At 58.4% G+C, this 17134-nt stretch overlaps 1 protein-coding gene across 2 annotated transcripts; it reads right to left on the bottom strand.

Annotated features, from left to right (window-relative positions):
- Window positions 1-3004: 3004 nt before the first annotated feature.
- On the bottom strand, window positions 3005-17016 carry PRKCSH (protein kinase C substrate 80K-H). Of its 2 annotated transcripts, none has more exons than XM_037818131.1 (17): window positions 16711-17016; window positions 16227-16349; window positions 15967-16083; window positions 15428-15523; window positions 15254-15311; window positions 14327-14444; window positions 12841-12970; window positions 6014-6098; window positions 5505-5583; window positions 5195-5281; window positions 4844-4957; window positions 4657-4753; window positions 4218-4287; window positions 4024-4113; window positions 3725-3799; window positions 3549-3648; window positions 3005-3477 (listed from the first exon to the last, which is right to left on the bottom strand). In XM_037818131.1, the coding sequence occupies exons 2-17, from the start codon at window positions 16315-16317 to the stop codon at window positions 3334-3336; spliced, it is 1551 nt and encodes a 516-aa protein (XP_037674059.1). In that variant the 5' UTR covers window positions 16318-16349; window positions 16711-17016; the 3' UTR covers window positions 3005-3333. The 2 variants fall into 2 exon arrangements, with proteins under 2 accessions (XP_037674059.1, XP_037674058.1); XM_037818130.1 differs by having other exon boundaries at window positions 3009-3477; window positions 4844-4990; window positions 16711-17013.
- Between the last annotated feature and the right edge of the window lie 118 nt (window positions 17017-17134).

The following is a 17134-nucleotide window of genomic DNA, read 5'->3' as shown; positions in this document are numbered from 1 at the left end:
GTTCAGCACCCCTCTACCCCCGACCCAGCGCCTTGGTGGGCCTGGGTGGGGGGGTAACAGGTTTAAAAATCCCCAAAAAAGAGGCACGTGAAGTGGGGGTGCGGGCCCCTCGGTGGAGGGGCTGGAAGCAGAAACAAAATGAAAAAAAAAAATAGGGGGGGAGGGAGGGGGAGAAAAACTCTATTTTTGTAAAAAGGGAAAAAGACCTCGTGGAGAATTTTTACTGGGGATTCTTGAACTTGAAAAAAAAAAAAAAAACCACAAAAAAAAAAGACAAAAAAAAAAATATTTTGGCAGGTTATGTTTACCAACCCGGGGCAGGGGGCAGGGCTGGGGGTCCACAAGGCCACGGGGACGGCCACGGCCACGCAGAGGCCCGAGGGACACACAGTCACACCGACAGGGACACACAGCCACGTCCTAGTCACATTTAGTAAACCGGCTCCACTCGACACACGGACGCGGATAAGGGAGAGAGAAGGCAGAGGTGTGGGGGACAGAAAGACGGACACGGTTAAACGCAAACGTGGACACACAGCGACACGTGGACACACAGCCCTGGACATCCGGTCGCGGACACACATAACCCCAGCACCCAGGGACACACGGACACGTCCATCGCCTCCCTCGGGCCCAGGTCAGAGGTTGCACCCCCCGACTCCCAGCACCCCTGCTCCAGGTTCTCTACGGGGGTCTCTCCTGGCTCGTCCACGGCCTCCCTGCCACCCACGAACACAGGCGTGCACACGCAGCGTCCACACATCCAGACACACGATACCTCGTTCCACTTTGGTGTCATGGTGGGCTGGGAGCAGCCCCCCACCCTCCCCCCAACACTTAAGGCCAAAGGAACCCCTGTTCCTGGGGCTGAGCCTCCTTGGCAAACCGCCCCCCCCCAGAGCCGAAGGGGAGGCTCGACCCTGAGCCTCCCCCCCCCCACCCCACCCACAGCAAGCACCCACCACGCCAGGGCCAGGGCAGACGGGCCCCCACGTGCCCACCCACCCACTTGTCACCCCCTTTCGGTTTGTCGGGTTTTTATTTCCCGGTGGGTAAGGGCAAGTGGATGCAGCCCCTCTCCTGAGCCCCGGCCCGGCCCCATTTCCCATCTGGATTTTACATTCCCCCCCCAGAACCACTCCCCCCACAAACACTTATTTTTCATTCTTTGAAAAAAAAATTCCACCAGAAGCCAAAGGCCGGACACCCCACCCTGAGCCCCAGGAGCCCTCCCATCCCCTCCCCATCCCCCCACAGACCCAGTCAGAACTGAGAATCGCAAACCCCGACTTTAGCTTTAGTTGCTGTCCCCCCACCGTGTCCCACCCTCGATCCCATCTGACTGCCCCGCTCTCCCCCCACCCTCCACCCCGGTGTTTGTATTAAACGTCTGTGGAGCTTCTGCTGCAAGGAACAAAAACAAAAACAAAAAAAATATTAAAAAGCGACAAAAAACAAAAACAAAAACCGAAGAGGAAAAAAAAATGCAACAACAAAAAAGAGGAAAAAAAAACACGTCGAAGAGATTACAAACAAACAAAAAAAAACAAACAAAAAAAGGAAAAAAAAAAAAAAGCCAACAAAAAAAGACATAAACTGGCACCAGTTAACTTTCTTGTACTTTTTTGCCGAATTTAGCTTCTTGTAGTTTTAACTTATTGCTATGTTAACTATTTATTATTCTCGTTGGCCTGTAAGGACATTTGTGTATATTTCTGTTACTTCATCCTGTTTGCAAGTTAAAAGAACGACAAACGTTCTTTCTTTGTTTCTTTACGTTTTGCCGAGACGTGGTTATGCCTAATTTATTTATGAAAGGGGAAGTGAAATCATTAAAGTAATAATAATTATTAATAACTCAGTAACGGTAGCCGAAGCGGTCCCCGGGGCTCGGGGTCCCCGCCGCCAGCCGTCGCCCGGGGTTTTCGATGACATATGATTTTTGCTCCTCTTGATGATTTTTTCAGTCCTATTTAGCTGGTGAAGATCTTAGCTTGTTCTTGATACACGAACCTATTTATTCTCGTGGTTTTAAGTCCTCCTGCCTGCCCCGTCCCCCCCCACCCCAGGGGGCCCACCCCTGTCCCCCCTCTTTCTCGGGCCTTCCCCCCTCCGCCCTCCACACGTGGGGACACCTGTGCACACGTGGCCGGCGTGTCGGAGGCATCTGTGAGCAATAAGGGCTGGTTTTCTCCCCCCGCCCTGGGGGGCGCGAGGCCCTGGAGAGGGGGACACCTCCCCACGCCCCCCAACCCCCCCATCCACCGAGGCCTCGGCCCCTGCCCCCCCCAAACTGGGAGGGGACGTCGTTTTCTAAAACCCCAAACCCAGCCCAGCCAGGCCCGGGCTCCTGGGGGGGGAGAGAGGAGGGGGCCTGGGGTCTCTCCCATCCCTGGGGGTCGAGGGCAGGGCCAGTGGGGAGGGGGCTCAGCCCCTGCGGCCCCCACCTTCCTCCTGTTATATATTCGGAAGGTTTCGAATCACAAGGGTCCATGTTGGAGGTGATTGAAAACAAACTAAAAGAACAAACTGTAAAAAAGACAAACAAACACAAAAAACCAACAACAACAACAAAAAACAACCAAAACCCAACACCAGGAAGACTTTGTGTTGCGTTTAGACTATTTATTACCGGGATCACAGGCCTGGCCGCGGTAACAGACTTTTACATGGAATTGTTGAATTATTTGTACTTTTCATGCCAGAAAATAAAAGTTCAGAATCTTGAACGGCCTCAGGGGTGTGTGTGCCCGGCGCGGAGGGTGGCGGGGTGGGGGGTCCCATCAGGTGGAAACCCAGCTGGGGGGGGGACACAGCCTCTGGTGAGGTCCCTAACGGGGTGCCAGCCTTGGTGGGGGGTCCCCGGCAGTGTATCTGCAGATGGCCGCGCCCCTGCCGCCCACCCTCTGCCCACCCCCCCAATTCCCACGCGAGCAAAGCAAGGCCCAGACACGCTGGATGGGGGGGCACGTTTATTGTTTCCAGTCACAGGTCACGTCACTTGCTCTGCCACGAGGGGACGTGGATCCCCGGGCAGAGGGGCGGGAGGGCGGGCGACCGCCGGGGACTGGGGGGCTCAGGCAGGCCAAGCGCCTTCACTCCACCTTCGGAAGACTCCGGGGCCCCGAAGGTGGCTCGGCCCTGCCCGGCCCCCCCGAGAGCAGGGCATGGAGCCCCCCACCCACCCCCCGCTGTTCGTACCCCCCCAGGGAGGAGGGGGAGAGGGGGACCCAGCCTTGGTTCGTGCATGGACAGGGGGCTCCGTGGGGGGCGAGGTCTCGGGCCTCGGGGTGCCCAGGTGGGGAGACGCCACCCCCGTGTCCCCCGCTGCGCCTAGAGCTCGTCGTGGCCGTCGGCGGGGGGCTCGGGCGGGGGCTCGGGGCAGGCGGCTGGCGTCGTCAGCTCCATGAGGTACTCGCAGCGGCTCGGCTCCGTCGTGCTGGTCACCACCGTCTCCTTCCCGCACAGCAGCCGCACCTGGGGGCGGGCAGGGGGTGCTCAGGCGGGGGTCCCCGTGGCCCCCCAGCCCTCGTCCGGCGGGCACTCACAGTGGTGGAGCGGTTGGGGCCCTGCCAGCAGCCCGTGCCCTGCTCGTACTTCATGGCGCTGAACTTGTCGTGGTTGGGGCCGGCCCAGGAGCCCCAGGTGCTGCAGGGGGGACAAAAGTGGGGGTGCTGAGGGGGGGCCCAGGCGGCGGAGGGGCCCCGGAGAAGGCCGCACTCACCCGAGGCTGGTGGTGGCACCGCCAAGTTTGGGTTTCTGCGAGACGAGCTTGAAGGGGCAGAGGCGGTACGTGTACCTGCCGTGGGGGAGGGCGCGTGGGTGGGGGGCTCGGGGACCCCCACCTCCTCACCCCGCTCCCCAGTGGGGGCGGCCCCGTCCTCACCCCCAGGCGGGAAGCGTGAGGACTGAAGGTGACAGGAAAGCCCCCCGGCTCCCCCCATCCGAGCTCCCCCTACAGCCCCTCCCGCCCCCCAGGCCTGCACCCCACCCGGGGGGCATCCGCCACAGCCCCCCACGCACTCGTTCGTGGTGAGCTCGTAGCACTGGCTGTACAGGTAGGCGAACTCCCCGCTGGGGCCAAAGTCAAACGAGATCTCCTGCTCCAGGTTCCTGGGAGGGGAGGCCGCGGCCAGTGAGCGCACAGGGGGGCCCGGGCCCTGCTGGCAGCCGCCCCCCAAAGCCCCCCCGGGGACCCTCCCGTCACCGCCCCGTACCTGATGGACTCCTCCACGTCCTTCAAGGAGCGCTCGGCCTCCTCGAAGCTGGTGCGGGCGGCCTGGGCGGCTGTGGGGAGCGGCGGGCAGAGGGGGGCCGAGGTCAGAGGTGCTCACCCCCCCAGGGGCCTCCTGTCCGCCCCCCCAGCCCCGGCCGTGGTCCCAGCAAAAGTGGCAGCTCCCGGCAGCCGGCCCGGGGCCCCTGGGGCACAGCTGGCAGCCGGCCCGAGCGCGCCCGCCTGGGGTGGCACAAATAAGCCACAGTCTGGACGGGGTGGGACTGGCCTGCCAGGGCCCCAGACACCCCCCCAGGGTCCCCCAAGCCCCCGTGGGCAGGGGGGCACGGCTTCCCTGGTCCCGAAGATGGGTGACGTCCCTGGCCAGGGTGGGCAGCGCCAGGCCCACCCAGGCCCCTTCCCCACCCGGACGGGGCCCTCACCATCGATCAGGGCCTGGGTCTGCTCATCGTAGGGTGGCATCGTGTCCTCCTCGGGGGGGCTGGCCGGCCGGGGGGGCACGAGCGGGGACGGGACCTCCTGGGGGGGGGACGGGGTCAGTGTGGACCCCCCCCCGGCCAGCCTGTGCCACCCCCCTCCCCACACACACACTGGGGTGCTCCCCAGCACCTCAGCCTCTTCGTCCTCCTCCTCTTCCTCCTCCTCTCCCGCCTCGGCCTCCTCCTCCTCCTCCTTGTCCTCCTCCTCCCCGGGGGGCGGTGCGGGCGGCTGCTCCTCTTGGGCCTGTGGGGACCCCGGCGTTTCGGGGGGCAGCACCTGGCAGCAGGTGGGGCCGGCCTCAGGGTTGCGGCCCCTTCCAAGGGTCCCGGGGAGGGTGGAGGGGAAAGACGGCCGGACAGACAGACAGCTGGGGCTGGGGGCCCTCCACGGAAGGGGACTTGCGGTCCTGGCTGGCCAGGGTGGCCTGGAGCCAGGGGGAGCGGGGCAGGACCCCCACCCCGCCCCGGCCCCCCCACCGACCTCAGACCGGAACTTGTCCCTGACGGCGGCCCAGATGCGCTCGTGGAAGGCGGTGGCGTCAGTGTGTGTGTCCCCTCCGAGCAGAGCCTGTGTGCGCATGGTGGGGAGGGGGTCTCAGGACGGGGGCCTCCGCGTGAGCCCCAGAGGGGGTGCCCCGTGCCCAGAGGGCAAGGAGAGGCCAACGGGGACAGGGAAGGACAGGAGGACAAAAGACCGTGACTCATGACTGAGAAGCAGGGCACGAGGCTGGCGAGCTGCTGGTGGGGAAAGGAAGGCCATGGGGGCTTCTCCTGGGGGCAGCCTGGGGTACCTGGGCCTCCCCTTCCGACAGCACCCCATCCCCGTCCGTGTCCAGCTCCGGGTGGGTCTGCAGCTCGGCCACCGAGACCCTGCGGGGACACGGGGAGGCAGACGGGCAGGTGAGGGCTCCTGGCCAGGACGTCACCACCACCTGGGCTGTCCGTCTGTCACACACCCACCCCCAGACCCTCTGATAACCCCCCTGCCCCTCACCTGCTCGGCCTCCGCCCAGGGTTCCCCGTGTCCTCCCCGGCGCCCCTCAACGCCACTCAAGCCCAAATCTCACTTTCACCAAAGCAAACGGGGTCACAGAAAACGAGCCCCCTCCCTAGCTATTGCTTCTTCGGCCTGAGGGTCCTCGCCTAGCCCCTGGGGGGCCCTCGTCTCCACGCTGGGCCTCCGTTCTGCCCCCGTTTTATACGTGAGGAAGCAGAGGTGCGCTCAGGCAGGCCCGGGACCCCGGCGAGGAGGTGGGGGAGCTGGCGGGGGGCCCCGGGGGGCTCTGGCTGGCGCGCTCACCTGCCGTCTGCGTTGTCGTCCAGCTCCCGGAAGGCCTCGGCCGCCAGCTCCTGCTCCCGTTGGGCCTTGGCAGTGGCCTGCTGCTCTGTGGAGGGACGGCTCCGTCACCCTCCGCCCCCGCCAGCCGGCTCCCCAACTCCAGTCTCGCGCCCCGGGGATCCTACCCGGGGGCCGACGCTGGGGACACAGCCCTGGACAAGACGAGGGGACGGGGAGCAAGCAAGAGACACCCCAAGTCAAGGTGCCAAACTGGGGAGGGCGAGAGCCGGGAGAACAGGACGGAGGCAACTGGAGTGGGGGGTGGGCAGGGGAGGGGCCAGAAGGGCCCGATTTGGGGGCGATTCTGAAGGGAGCTTGGACAGGGTTTGCAACAGGTCAGATGTGGGGGTGGAGGAGACGTTCCCCCAACTTTGGGGGTTGAACAAGTAGCCAAAGGCGCCCAAATCAGAGCAGGCAGAGATGGCGGGCAGGGCAGAGCTGGGGGGACGACGCAGTGGGTGGCATCAGGATGGCAAAGCGGGGGGGCCGGGCTGCAAGCAGGGAGCTGGGGGTGGGGGGCACACCGGGAGGCAGCTGGGGAGCCCCGGGGAGGGTCTCCAGGCAGGGAGGACACAGCCATGACCCTGGAAACCCCCTGAGCCTCTGCTCCACTGGCCTTACCAGGCGGAGGGCAAACCAGCCACAACGGTGACTCTTAATTATTAAGCTCTTACTGTATACCAGGTCTCGGCCCGGCCCTCCACAGACGGGACCGCGTGTGGCAACAAACCTGGCATTTCCTGGCCCCCCCGGCTCTGCACAGCCCCGCTGCCCACCGTCTCTGTCACGGATGAGGGGACTGAAGTCCAGGCGGGCAAAGGAGCTGCCCAGCGTCACCCCAAGGGTGAGTAACACAGCCGAGGCCAAAGCCAGGACGGCTGTCCCCTGCCCCCCGGCCCCCCAAGCCTACACTTGTCCCCGCCACCCTTTGGGATGCTGGGTCAGGACGTGGGGTGCTCCCCCCCCGGCTTGAGGGAAGGCACCCGGAGGACGTGCCCTAAGGAAAAGCAGGTGGGAGTCTGCCAAGACACACGGCCCAGGATGCCAGCCGCGGGCAAGAGGATGGAAAGAGAAGCTATGACGAGACGAGGGAATTCACTTTGAGAAAATGGCCTGGCGGGTTCACTCCTAGGTGAACGCCCCAGATGCTCACAGTGGCGTTAAGCACAGCTGCCAAAAGGTGGACGCAACGTGAGCGTCTGCCACGGATGACCAGACACACAAAAGGTGGTCCATCCGGACATCGGAGTGTTATTCAGCCGTAAAAAGGAACGGGGTCCCGCTCCGTGCCACAACGCGTGGGGACCTTAAAGTCATCGTTCTGAGTGCAAGAGGCAGGCACAGACGGACACACGGCGCACGGCTCCATTTCAATACGGTTCTGCGGGACAGAGGCCAGAAGCGGCTTCGAGGGGACCAGGGGCCCCGGGGAGAAGAATGCGGTGTGGTTGCTTCCTGGGTACAGAGTTTCTGTTTGGGATATAAGAAAGTTCTAGAAATCGTGGTGATGGCTGCACAAAGTTGTGAACGGACCTAATGCCACTGAACTGTTGCTTAAAAATGGTTAGAGCAGTTAAGTCTTAGGTTACGTACATTTTACCGCAATAAAAGAGAGAAATGGCCTGGCCAAGAATCACAAAGGACCTAGTGCCCGAGATGAGTGATAAATGGGGGAAAGCTCTGCGTCTTAAGACGCCGCGATAAATTGAACCGAGTACCCCGACAGACACCTGTACTTACTCTTGCCTTGAGTTCCTGTGGCTACAAATAGGTGCTTTTGAAGATATTTTTAGTGAAGGGGTGGTCAGCTGAAGGGTGACAGGCCTTAACCTGTATTAGCGGAGAAAGTAAGTGGGTCTGAACAGAAAGGGGGACCCCCGCCCCGTGAAGGGAAGCAAACAGAAGCCAAGTGCGCTGCTTTGACTCTGTTATGTACCCCATAAAAGACTACGTTGTTTTAATCCACTCTTGGGGGGGCAGACCTAGTGTGGGTGGGATCTTTTGATTAGGCTGTTTCCATGGAGATGTGACTCCGCCCATTAAGGGTGGGTCTTGATTAGTTTACTGGAGTCCTTAAGAGAGCTCAGAGCCGACACAGACCCAGACGCTTGGAGATGCAGAAGGAAAGACGTTTGGAGACACCAGGCTAAGAGATGAAGCCCAAAATTTGCCCCGGAGAAGCTAAGTGAGAACCCACAGATGCTTAAGGAGAAAGCCACCGGGATCGGAAGCTGAAAGCAAAGCCACCTGGGAGCAAAGGACCAGCAGACGCCAGCCACGTGCCTTCCCTGCTGACAGAGGTGTTCCGGACGCCATCGGCCTTTCTTCAGTGCAGGTATCCTCTTGTTGATGCCTTAGTTTGGACACTCTTATGGCCTTAAGAACTGCAAATTTGCAACCTAATTAACCACCATTGTAAAAGCCAATCCATTTCTGGTATATTGCATTCCGGTGGCTTTAGCAAACCGAAACACCAAGGAACCCCAAAGATTCCCGGCAGCTCACACCAGAATGCCAGACTTCGGGGAGAGAGGCTTTGCCTTGCTGATTTCTTGATTTTGGACTTCTCCTAGCCTCAAAACCGTGAGCTAATAAATTCCCATGGTTTAGGCCAAAACCCATCTGTGGTATTTGTGATAGTAGCTCCAGCAAAGTAAGACCGTTAGCAGACAAAGGGGTAACACAATTATGTTATGAGCTCTTAAAAATACTGAAGGAAAACACCAACAACGGGAAAGAAAAAAAAAAGGTAATTGAATTCAATAAATTCTCCTAGACCCATATAACGGAATACGACCCAGCTGTTAAAAGGAAGTAGGGGACACAGGCAGACCCTGATGAGAAAGCCACGGGACGGACAATGCAGGCAGAGACCGAAATGCTGCAGGTCAAGCCAAAGAAGGCCAGGGATGGCCAGGAGCTTGAAGCGGCCAGGAAGAAGGTTCCAGAGGGAGCGTGGCCCCATTGGCGAGACAATAAATGTCTACGGGTTTTAAGCCCCCAAATCTAAAGGAAGTAGGGTACTGATACCTGTTTCCAGAAAAAGTTCAGGAATTAGATAGTATAGCGGTGATGGATGCACAACATTTTGACTATATTAAATGTCCCTGAATTATATGCTTTAAAATGGTTAAAATGGCAGATTTTACCATAAAGAAAAACAATAAATAAAGGAAGTAGGTGCACATGGACACAGGGAAATACCCACGCATCATCCCTACCAGCGTGCATCCCATAGAACTTTCTGCCGTGCTGGACAGAGTCTACAACCACACCAGCTCCCAGTCCCACGTGGCCACTGAGAACTTGCAACGGGGCCCGTGCGGCTGAGGAACCAAATTTTTTTTCATTATTAGACAACGTTTGGGTTTACAGAGCTACAAAATACGGGGCTCCCACACGCCACCCTATTATTAACCTTTTGCGTTGGCGTGGAACATTTATTACAATGGGTGAAAGCACGTTTTTATCGTTGTACCATGAGCTACGGTTCACGGTTTAACGTAGCGTTCGCTGTTTCTGTTCAGTAGTTTTGTGTATTTTTGTTTGTTCGTTTACTTTTATTCTAGTGACACGGACAACCTATCGTTTCCCCTTTTAACCCCATTCAGATATATCATTCGGTGCTGTTAATTACGTCCACGATGTTGCACTACCATCGCTGCTCTCTGCTACCAAAACTTGTCCATCGTCCCCAGTAGAGATTTCTGTACCTTTTAAGCCTTGACTAATCGACTCGCCACAATACTGGACCGTGCAGGTTCAGAGAGGGACCCAGAGAGAAATACGTGCGGTGTGACCCCGTGACGGAGGAATGCAGCTAACATCTGCTCCACTTGCCAAGTGTCAGTAACACGTTAAGCTTCACGAGACCCCACAAGCAAGCTGTAGTTATTATTCCCATTTTACAGGTGAGGAAACCGAGGCCTATGCAGCAAAGGGATTTGACTAAGATCACCTACTTGGAAGGGGGCAGCCTGTACCTGGAGCTTCTCTACTCCATAGAACCGCATCTCTGTCGGGATAGGCAGGAAGGCCCAGAAGGTTCCGGAGCACCTGCCAAGCCCCTGCCCTGAAAGACTCTCCCTTTTTGCTTTATTACTTTCTCAATTGTTCAGAAAAAAAAAAAAATTTTTTTTTTTAAACAGGGAATACGGATTTATTTTAAAAAGAACAAACAGCCCAGCCTTCTCTCCAGGCCCCAGCGGCATCCCACGTCTTTTGGCCTTGGACCCAGGACTGCCCTGCAAGTCCGGCTGGGTGACCCTGCTCTGTGCCTGGCCCTGGAGAGGTCTGACCTGGTCCCCAGCTGCTGGCCCCAAACTGCAGGAGGGCAGAGGACAGCGGGAGTGAGGGGACGGCAGAGGACGGGGAGCCCAATGTGTGGCTTGGAGTTCCCAGAAACCGTCCTGTGGGAGGAGACTGGGGACGGCAGTGGGTAGAAGAGGGGCGGCAGGGGGAGGGGGCACGGGAAACTTGGCCAGCCTGTTCCCGGGGGGTAGCAGCCGGGAGGGAGGGCTGAGCTTGGGGACAGCTGCCTGGGCAGCAGTGGTCTGAGTGTGGCTTATAAGCAGAGGAAAGGAATCAGCCAGAGAAAGAGAGAAGGCAACCGAAGGCCCGGGGTCTCCAAGGATGGGGAGGGTGGGATCCAGGGCTGGGCGGAGGCCACAGTCTCCGCTGCGGTGGGAGGGAAAAGGAGGTGCTGCATGGGACACGGGGTGCAGACAGCACAGACCCAAGGTTGGGGGAGTATTGGGGAACGGACGACTTGGATCTGCCTTCCAATTCCACCCAGAATCTGTCCGCTTTTCTCCCCCTCCAGGGCCCCCACCCTGGTCCCTGCCCTGTCACCTCCTCCCTACCTTTGTCTCCCTCTGTCTGTTCCCCGTGCAGCAGCCAGAGGGCGCCGGTGAACACCTGAGCCAGGTAAGGACCCTCTTCTGCTCAGAACCACCAGAAGATCCATCCAAGGAGAAACAGCAAAGCCCCCATGGCAGCCCACCAGGCCCTGTACACAACTGTCCTCCTCATTCACTCCCTCCAGCCGCATGGCCTCCTCACTGCCCCTTCGAACCAAGACCCCATCGCGCCACAGGGCCTTTGCACCTGCTCCTCGGACCCGGCTCACGGCCTCCCTCTGGAGCAGGGCTCAGCAAACGCCTGCTGGTTATGAGAAACCAGGGAGAGCCACTGGGCAGAGGGAGGAAGGAAGCAGCAGACACCCAGGGGGCTTCCTGACAGCCCCCCGGTTCCTGGGTACCACCCCTGGGAGTAACGAGGGCCATGCCACTGAATCTTCCCAGAAATGCCCTGTCCTGTGACCAGCCCGGAAAGACAGAAGGGGGATTTCGGGTGATAACCTGCACCCTTCTACCTGGCTCCACCCCCACTCCCCTGGGGAGCAGGCAAGCACCCGATGACTGAACACACAAGGGGCGAGGCTTCAAATTCCTAGTAACGGCAGCTCAACCACCCACAGTCGGGGGGAAAAACAAAACACCACACAAACAAAAAAACAAATGCTAGACAAAGCATAAAAAATCATCATCTTCCCTGAGTGCCTCTTTGTTGCTCAGATGTAGCCTCTCCCTCTAGCTAAGCCACCTCAGCAGGTGATCTCAGTGCCCTCCCCGCTATGTGGGACCTGACTCCCAGGGGCGTAAATCTCCCTGACAACGTGGGATGTGACTCCCGGGGATGAATCTGGACCCGACATTGTGGGACTGAGAACATCTTCCTGACCAAAAGGGGGATGTGAAATGAAACGAAATAAAGTTTCAGTGGCAGAGAGATTCCAGATGGAGTCGAGAGGTCACTCTGGTGGACAGTCTTACGCACTACAAGGTAACACTTTTTAGATTTTAATGCATTGGAATACCTAGAAGTAAACACCTGAAACTATCGAACTCCAACCCAGTAGCCTTGACTCTTGAAGACGATTGTATAACAGTGTAGCTTACAAGGGGTGACAGTGCAATTGTGAAAACCTTGTGGATCACACTCCCTTTATCCAGTATATGGAGGGATGAGTAGAAAAATGGAGACAAAAACTAAATGAAATACAGGGTGGGATGGGGGGGATGATTTGGATATTCTTTTTTACTTTTACATATGATGATACCATAAATAACTGACTATACACCATGGATGATTGTATGGTATGTGAATATATCTCAGTAAAACTGAATTTCATTAAAAAAAAAAAAACAACACATCATCTTCAAACAAACCAAGGCCTGACAAGACAGTAAGACTTGCCAGGGCCAAACAGAAAGCCAGGAAGATTAAAAAAAAAGTTGGCTGTCGGTTTTGATGCGACCTCATGGGGTAAGGCAGACTGAAATCAGAGTCCAAAGTAGGGAAACTAATGGGAAATTCTCCCAACAACTAAGGTTTGATGCCGGAGCCTCTCCTATCAGCACTGGGCTGATGAGGAAAAGCCCAGCCTGTGCAATTTCTCAGCTCGCACACTGCCTAAGGGACCAAAGAACCTCAAGCCTGGAATTTGGATTAAGAGAGTCCCTGAGCTGTAGTGTTCCCAGGCACCTGTCAGAAAGAAAAGCCAATCCTTCCTGGAGAAGAATCCCCCAATCCTAAGCCCTCAAATTATTACTGTAGATAATTTTCACACACGATGACTACCACACAGCCAAAGATAACTAGGCACACAAGGAAATAAAGCACCATGATCAAAGCCCAGCCAAAACAACAGACACAGAGCACATCTGCTGCACCCAGCCTCCTGTTCAGGAGGGAAAGGTGAGTTCTCCGGCCACCGGGTGACGTACCTTCCCACAGCTTCCGGTGCTGTTCCTTGGCCTCCTTCTCCGGCTTCTCTGCCTCCTCCTTCACCGACCGCAGTGTCTCCACCTGGTCCTCCAGGGACTTCTTCCCAGCCTGTAGCTCAATGAGCTTTTTCTAGGGGGGCAGAAGGGAAGAGGCCAGCTCTCCTCCTGTCCCCCCTCCTCTTTATCACCTGCCTTGTCTCTATCCCGCAGGGCAGCCGGGACGGATGTCACTCTAAAATGCACCTCACTGCATCTTTCCCCTGGCTATGGCGAAGCCCAAACACGTCAATATAGCCCACAATGCCCGACTGGGCCCCTGTCCCCTCTCCAGCCCCATCTGTGCCACCCTATCTCAAACTCTCGGCTCTAACCATCCGGAACAACACTCAGACGCCCAAATACTCTTCTGCCCCCAGTTCTCTGCTCAGAGTGTTCCTTCTGTCTGGAACATTCTCCCTGATTGACTCTGAATGGCTGTACAGATTTCAGTTCAGACACAAGTCTCTTTCTCCAAGCAGTCACCTACCCCTAATACAAGGAGGGAGGAGAGAAGAAGGGAGTGTGAAGGGAGGCAAGAGCTGGCCACACAGGGCCCGAGCTTCCCTTCTCCCAGCAGCCCTGGGTGCCGTTTACTGTCTGTCTGTCCCTCCCATAAGACAATGAGCCCGAGGCAGGCCCAGGTCTGGTTCCAGCCTCCTGGGTAGTGCCCGGCAAAACCTGCTGGGCCTCCGGGTATCTTCACCAAAGAGCAACAGGTAAGTGTGAGGTGGGCTCTGCCCCGAGCGTGGGGCCCCCGAGCTGCGGGGTACTAGCCTGAGCCCTGACAGGACCGCTTTCCTCCCAAGACCTTGGCCGGCACTTCAGTCTGGCCTCCTACCAGGATGCTCCTGCCTCCCTGGGAGGGCAAAGGTCACTTGGCACCTACCTACTTATGTGGCTTTCCCCTCTGCCCCCCTAAACCCCCTGAATTCGGAAGAGACCTGACTAGCCAGGCCACACGGGTAGGAGAGAGACCCAGAACCTCCCCTGGGCAAGGCAGAAGAGCCGGGCCTCCACTTGGCAGGTTGGGTGGCAGCAGACAGAGCAGGAAGGAACTCACACCGGGGACGGGCTTTCTTCGGGCCCCCCCGAGAGCACTCGCCCTGCTGCAGCTGACAGATGTCAACACTGGCAAGTCAAACAGTCGCCAGCACCGACTTACGCTAAGGAGACCGAGACGCAGGGAGGTGGCCTTCCTGTCCCAGGATGTGGCAGAGCCCCTGTGAGCACAGTTCAGTCTGGGCCCTGCCAACCGTTTCCCACTGGACAGGTGCCAAACCCACGACTGCACGCTCCCGATGGACAAAAGAACAAACCGAGGCACAGACGGGATAACCGGCCCCAGGACCACGCATCAGGGGCGGGTGCAAACCCCAGCCCTCGCCAGCCCACGCCTCAAGGCCTCGGGCCCGGACGGTCCTGGGGAGGCTCCCAGGGCACTTCTCACCTCCTTCTCCTCTCGGGCCTTCTTCCAGTCCTCGATGAGGAGCTTCTTGAGGCGGAACCCCTCGCGGGTAACCTCCGCCATCTGCTGCAGAGTCTCTCTCTCCTTCCGGCCCTTCTCTCTGGTGTGGGGGAGACATGGAGGGGCCTCTTTCCAAAGGGCTCAGCCCACCCAGCCCCCACACAGGGAAAGGCTGAGAAAGCAACCCACCCTCCAGAGGCCCTCTCTGCCCCAGTGCCCTTTATCCCCATCCTTGCAGGTAAGGACGGTGGGCAACGTGTGCCCACCCTCTGGATCAGGGGAAAGACTAGGGAATGCTGGGAGATGGGGCCAGAATTCAGAGCCCAAGAGAAAAAGGCCCCAAATCACAGACTCCCAAACAAAAAGGCAAATCTGCTCAGCAAGCACATTGTGTTAAATCCATCCTCTACTTTAAAATATCTTTGATCAGAAGTGGCTACCTAGGTAGTGGGAATTTCAGCTTCTCTGGAAAAACAAAAACAAAAACTGATACCTGATACCCACCAACAACTGACAGGATTTGAGGGCAGTAATTCCTTTAGAGGCCACAAGCTCCACCACTCCCTACTGCCTCATCCTCAGCCCACTTCTGTTTTCATATTACCTGCCTCGTGGGCATTTACGTTTTTAGAGCTACAAGGCGTAGCGATTAAATGTAAGGGACCTGGCTTCAAGTCCCGGCCCTGCTATCTCCCAGCTACGACCCTGGGGAAGCCGTTTCCCTTTATAAACTTCAGGTGAATACGAAAACAACTGCACCTGCTCCCAGGCCAAAGGGAAAACCAGTAACACAGGGCTCATGAGGTTCCTGGCCTGCAGGGAGCGCTGGACATGCAAAAGCAGAAAAGACAGGGGGACATGGTGAGGGAAGAAAAAGAACCCAAGGTCCTAGTGGAACCCCTCACATACTTGCAAGTGTTCTCACAGTTGACACCACTGTTGTATTCGTCTGTCCCATCGCAGCAGTCTGAAAGCAGAGAGAGGTGGAGGCCACGATTAGACCTGGCGGTGCCTCCTCTCTCCCTCCCTCCCTCCCTCCACCACCTCTTCCCCCAGGCCTGGCCTCAGAGTGTCCTCACTCACCACAAATTCCATCGTTGACCCGGCTGGAGGGGATGTACAGGGGCTTGTAGCCAGTGTTGGTGCAGTGGAAGCTACCGTTGGGACAGGCGGCCGTACCTGTGGGGATTGAGGGAGGAAGGATTTGCTGAGAAGAGTTTCCCACACATTTGCAGACAAGCCCCTGCCCCCATGGGCACACAGAGAGTACAAGAGACTTGGGAACAACCAGTGCCAACCAAGGAAATAAAAGAGAGCAACATACTCGGGGCCTGAACAAAAACCTCCCGTGCTTCTCACTGAGGCACTCCTGTCCCATCTCCTCTCCCTCCCACCTCAGGGTATTTGCACAAGCTGGCCCCTCCGTCCACCTCCTCCGAGAAGCCTTCCCTGACCACGAGGCTGGGCAGGGGCCTCTCTGGGGGTCTGTCCCCACCGCAACACCAACCACTGACCACCCATTTATGAGGCTGCTCATCTCAACTCCACGGGGAGCCAGGCAGGGCAGGGCATTCAATAGGTGCTTAATAAATGTACGAAAAGTGAAGAAAGGGAAAGCTCACCCGGCTCATCCGAGCCATCCTTGCAGTCGCAATAATCATCGTTGACCTGATCAAAAGAGATGGTGGCCGAGCCGTCCAGGCAAGTGAAAGGCTTGGACTCGTCGTAGAAGTGATGGTCTGCGGAAGAGAGGTTCAGCCCAGAGGAGGAAGACGCCCCCCTCAACCACAAACCACCTCTGCTACCCACCCACTGCCACCTGCCCCCACCCAGAGGCCAGAAACTGGGGCAAAGCGTGCGGTGGGCGAACGGGGGCACTCACTGGACAGGGCCACGCCGCGGGGCCGCTTGACCTCCACGGCCGAGCACAGGGGCGGCAGCAGCAGCAGCAACAGCAGCGACAGGAGCAGCATCTCGTCCGGGGCTGCGAGGCCGGAAGTGGGTTCTGCGGGATGGAGGCGGCTGCGGGGAAAGGCGCTTTGCCCCCACGCGTCAGGGGGAAGGGGGCTGCTCCCAGCCAAAGGGGTTCCTCCATTGCCTCCGGACAATGGGGGGTGGGGTGGGGGTTCTTTTGCTTCCGATATGGGGGCGGGGGGCTCCCCAACCCTAGCCGATGGAGGCGATCGTCACTTTCCTCTAATCGATGATGGGGATTTTAAGACCTCCGTTCCCGCGGAGGGTGGGGGGACTCGGTTGTGCAATTCCCGCCAGTAGGCCGAAGAGGTTAAGGGTGTCCCCCTCCACACCCACCCTCCGATCAGCCCCTACAGGGAACTGGGGTGCCCTCCCGCCCGCTAATTCATTACCTCCACGAGACAAGGGGAGAGGGGCCAAAGGTCAGTATGCACAGCGCCCCCCTGGACCAGCAGCCTCGGTTTCTGCTGCAAAAAGGAAGCGGAACCGCCTGGGGAGCGTCACTTCCGGTAGCCCGCCGCGCTTCCGGTACAGCGACCCGGCCCCGCCATGTTGGGGGTGGCAAGCGTGGGGCGCGAGCCCTGAGGCGGCCATCTTGGGTAGGACCGTGGGTCCTTGGAGGGATGGTTCTAAAGGTTCACGCTTAATGGCGGCGCGAGGTGCCGCCATCTTGGGAGTGGCGGCTTCCGTAGCCGGCAGAGAAGGTTCCCGAAAAATGCCTGCTCCCCACTCGACGCGGTGGGGGTGGGGGAATGGGAGGAGCACGTGAGGCCGAGCTCCCCTCCCCCACCTTCCTGCCGCGCGCCTCTGCCCCGC

Source organism: Choloepus didactylus, chromosome 25 (genome assembly GCF_015220235.1).
Source record: "Choloepus didactylus isolate mChoDid1 chromosome 25, mChoDid1.pri, whole genome shotgun sequence".
In the NCBI taxonomy this organism is placed as follows: domain Eukaryota; kingdom Metazoa; phylum Chordata; class Mammalia; order Pilosa; family Megalonychidae; genus Choloepus; species Choloepus didactylus.
Note: the sequence above shows the minus strand (reverse complement) of the source record. Positions and strands in the feature narration are given on the sequence as shown.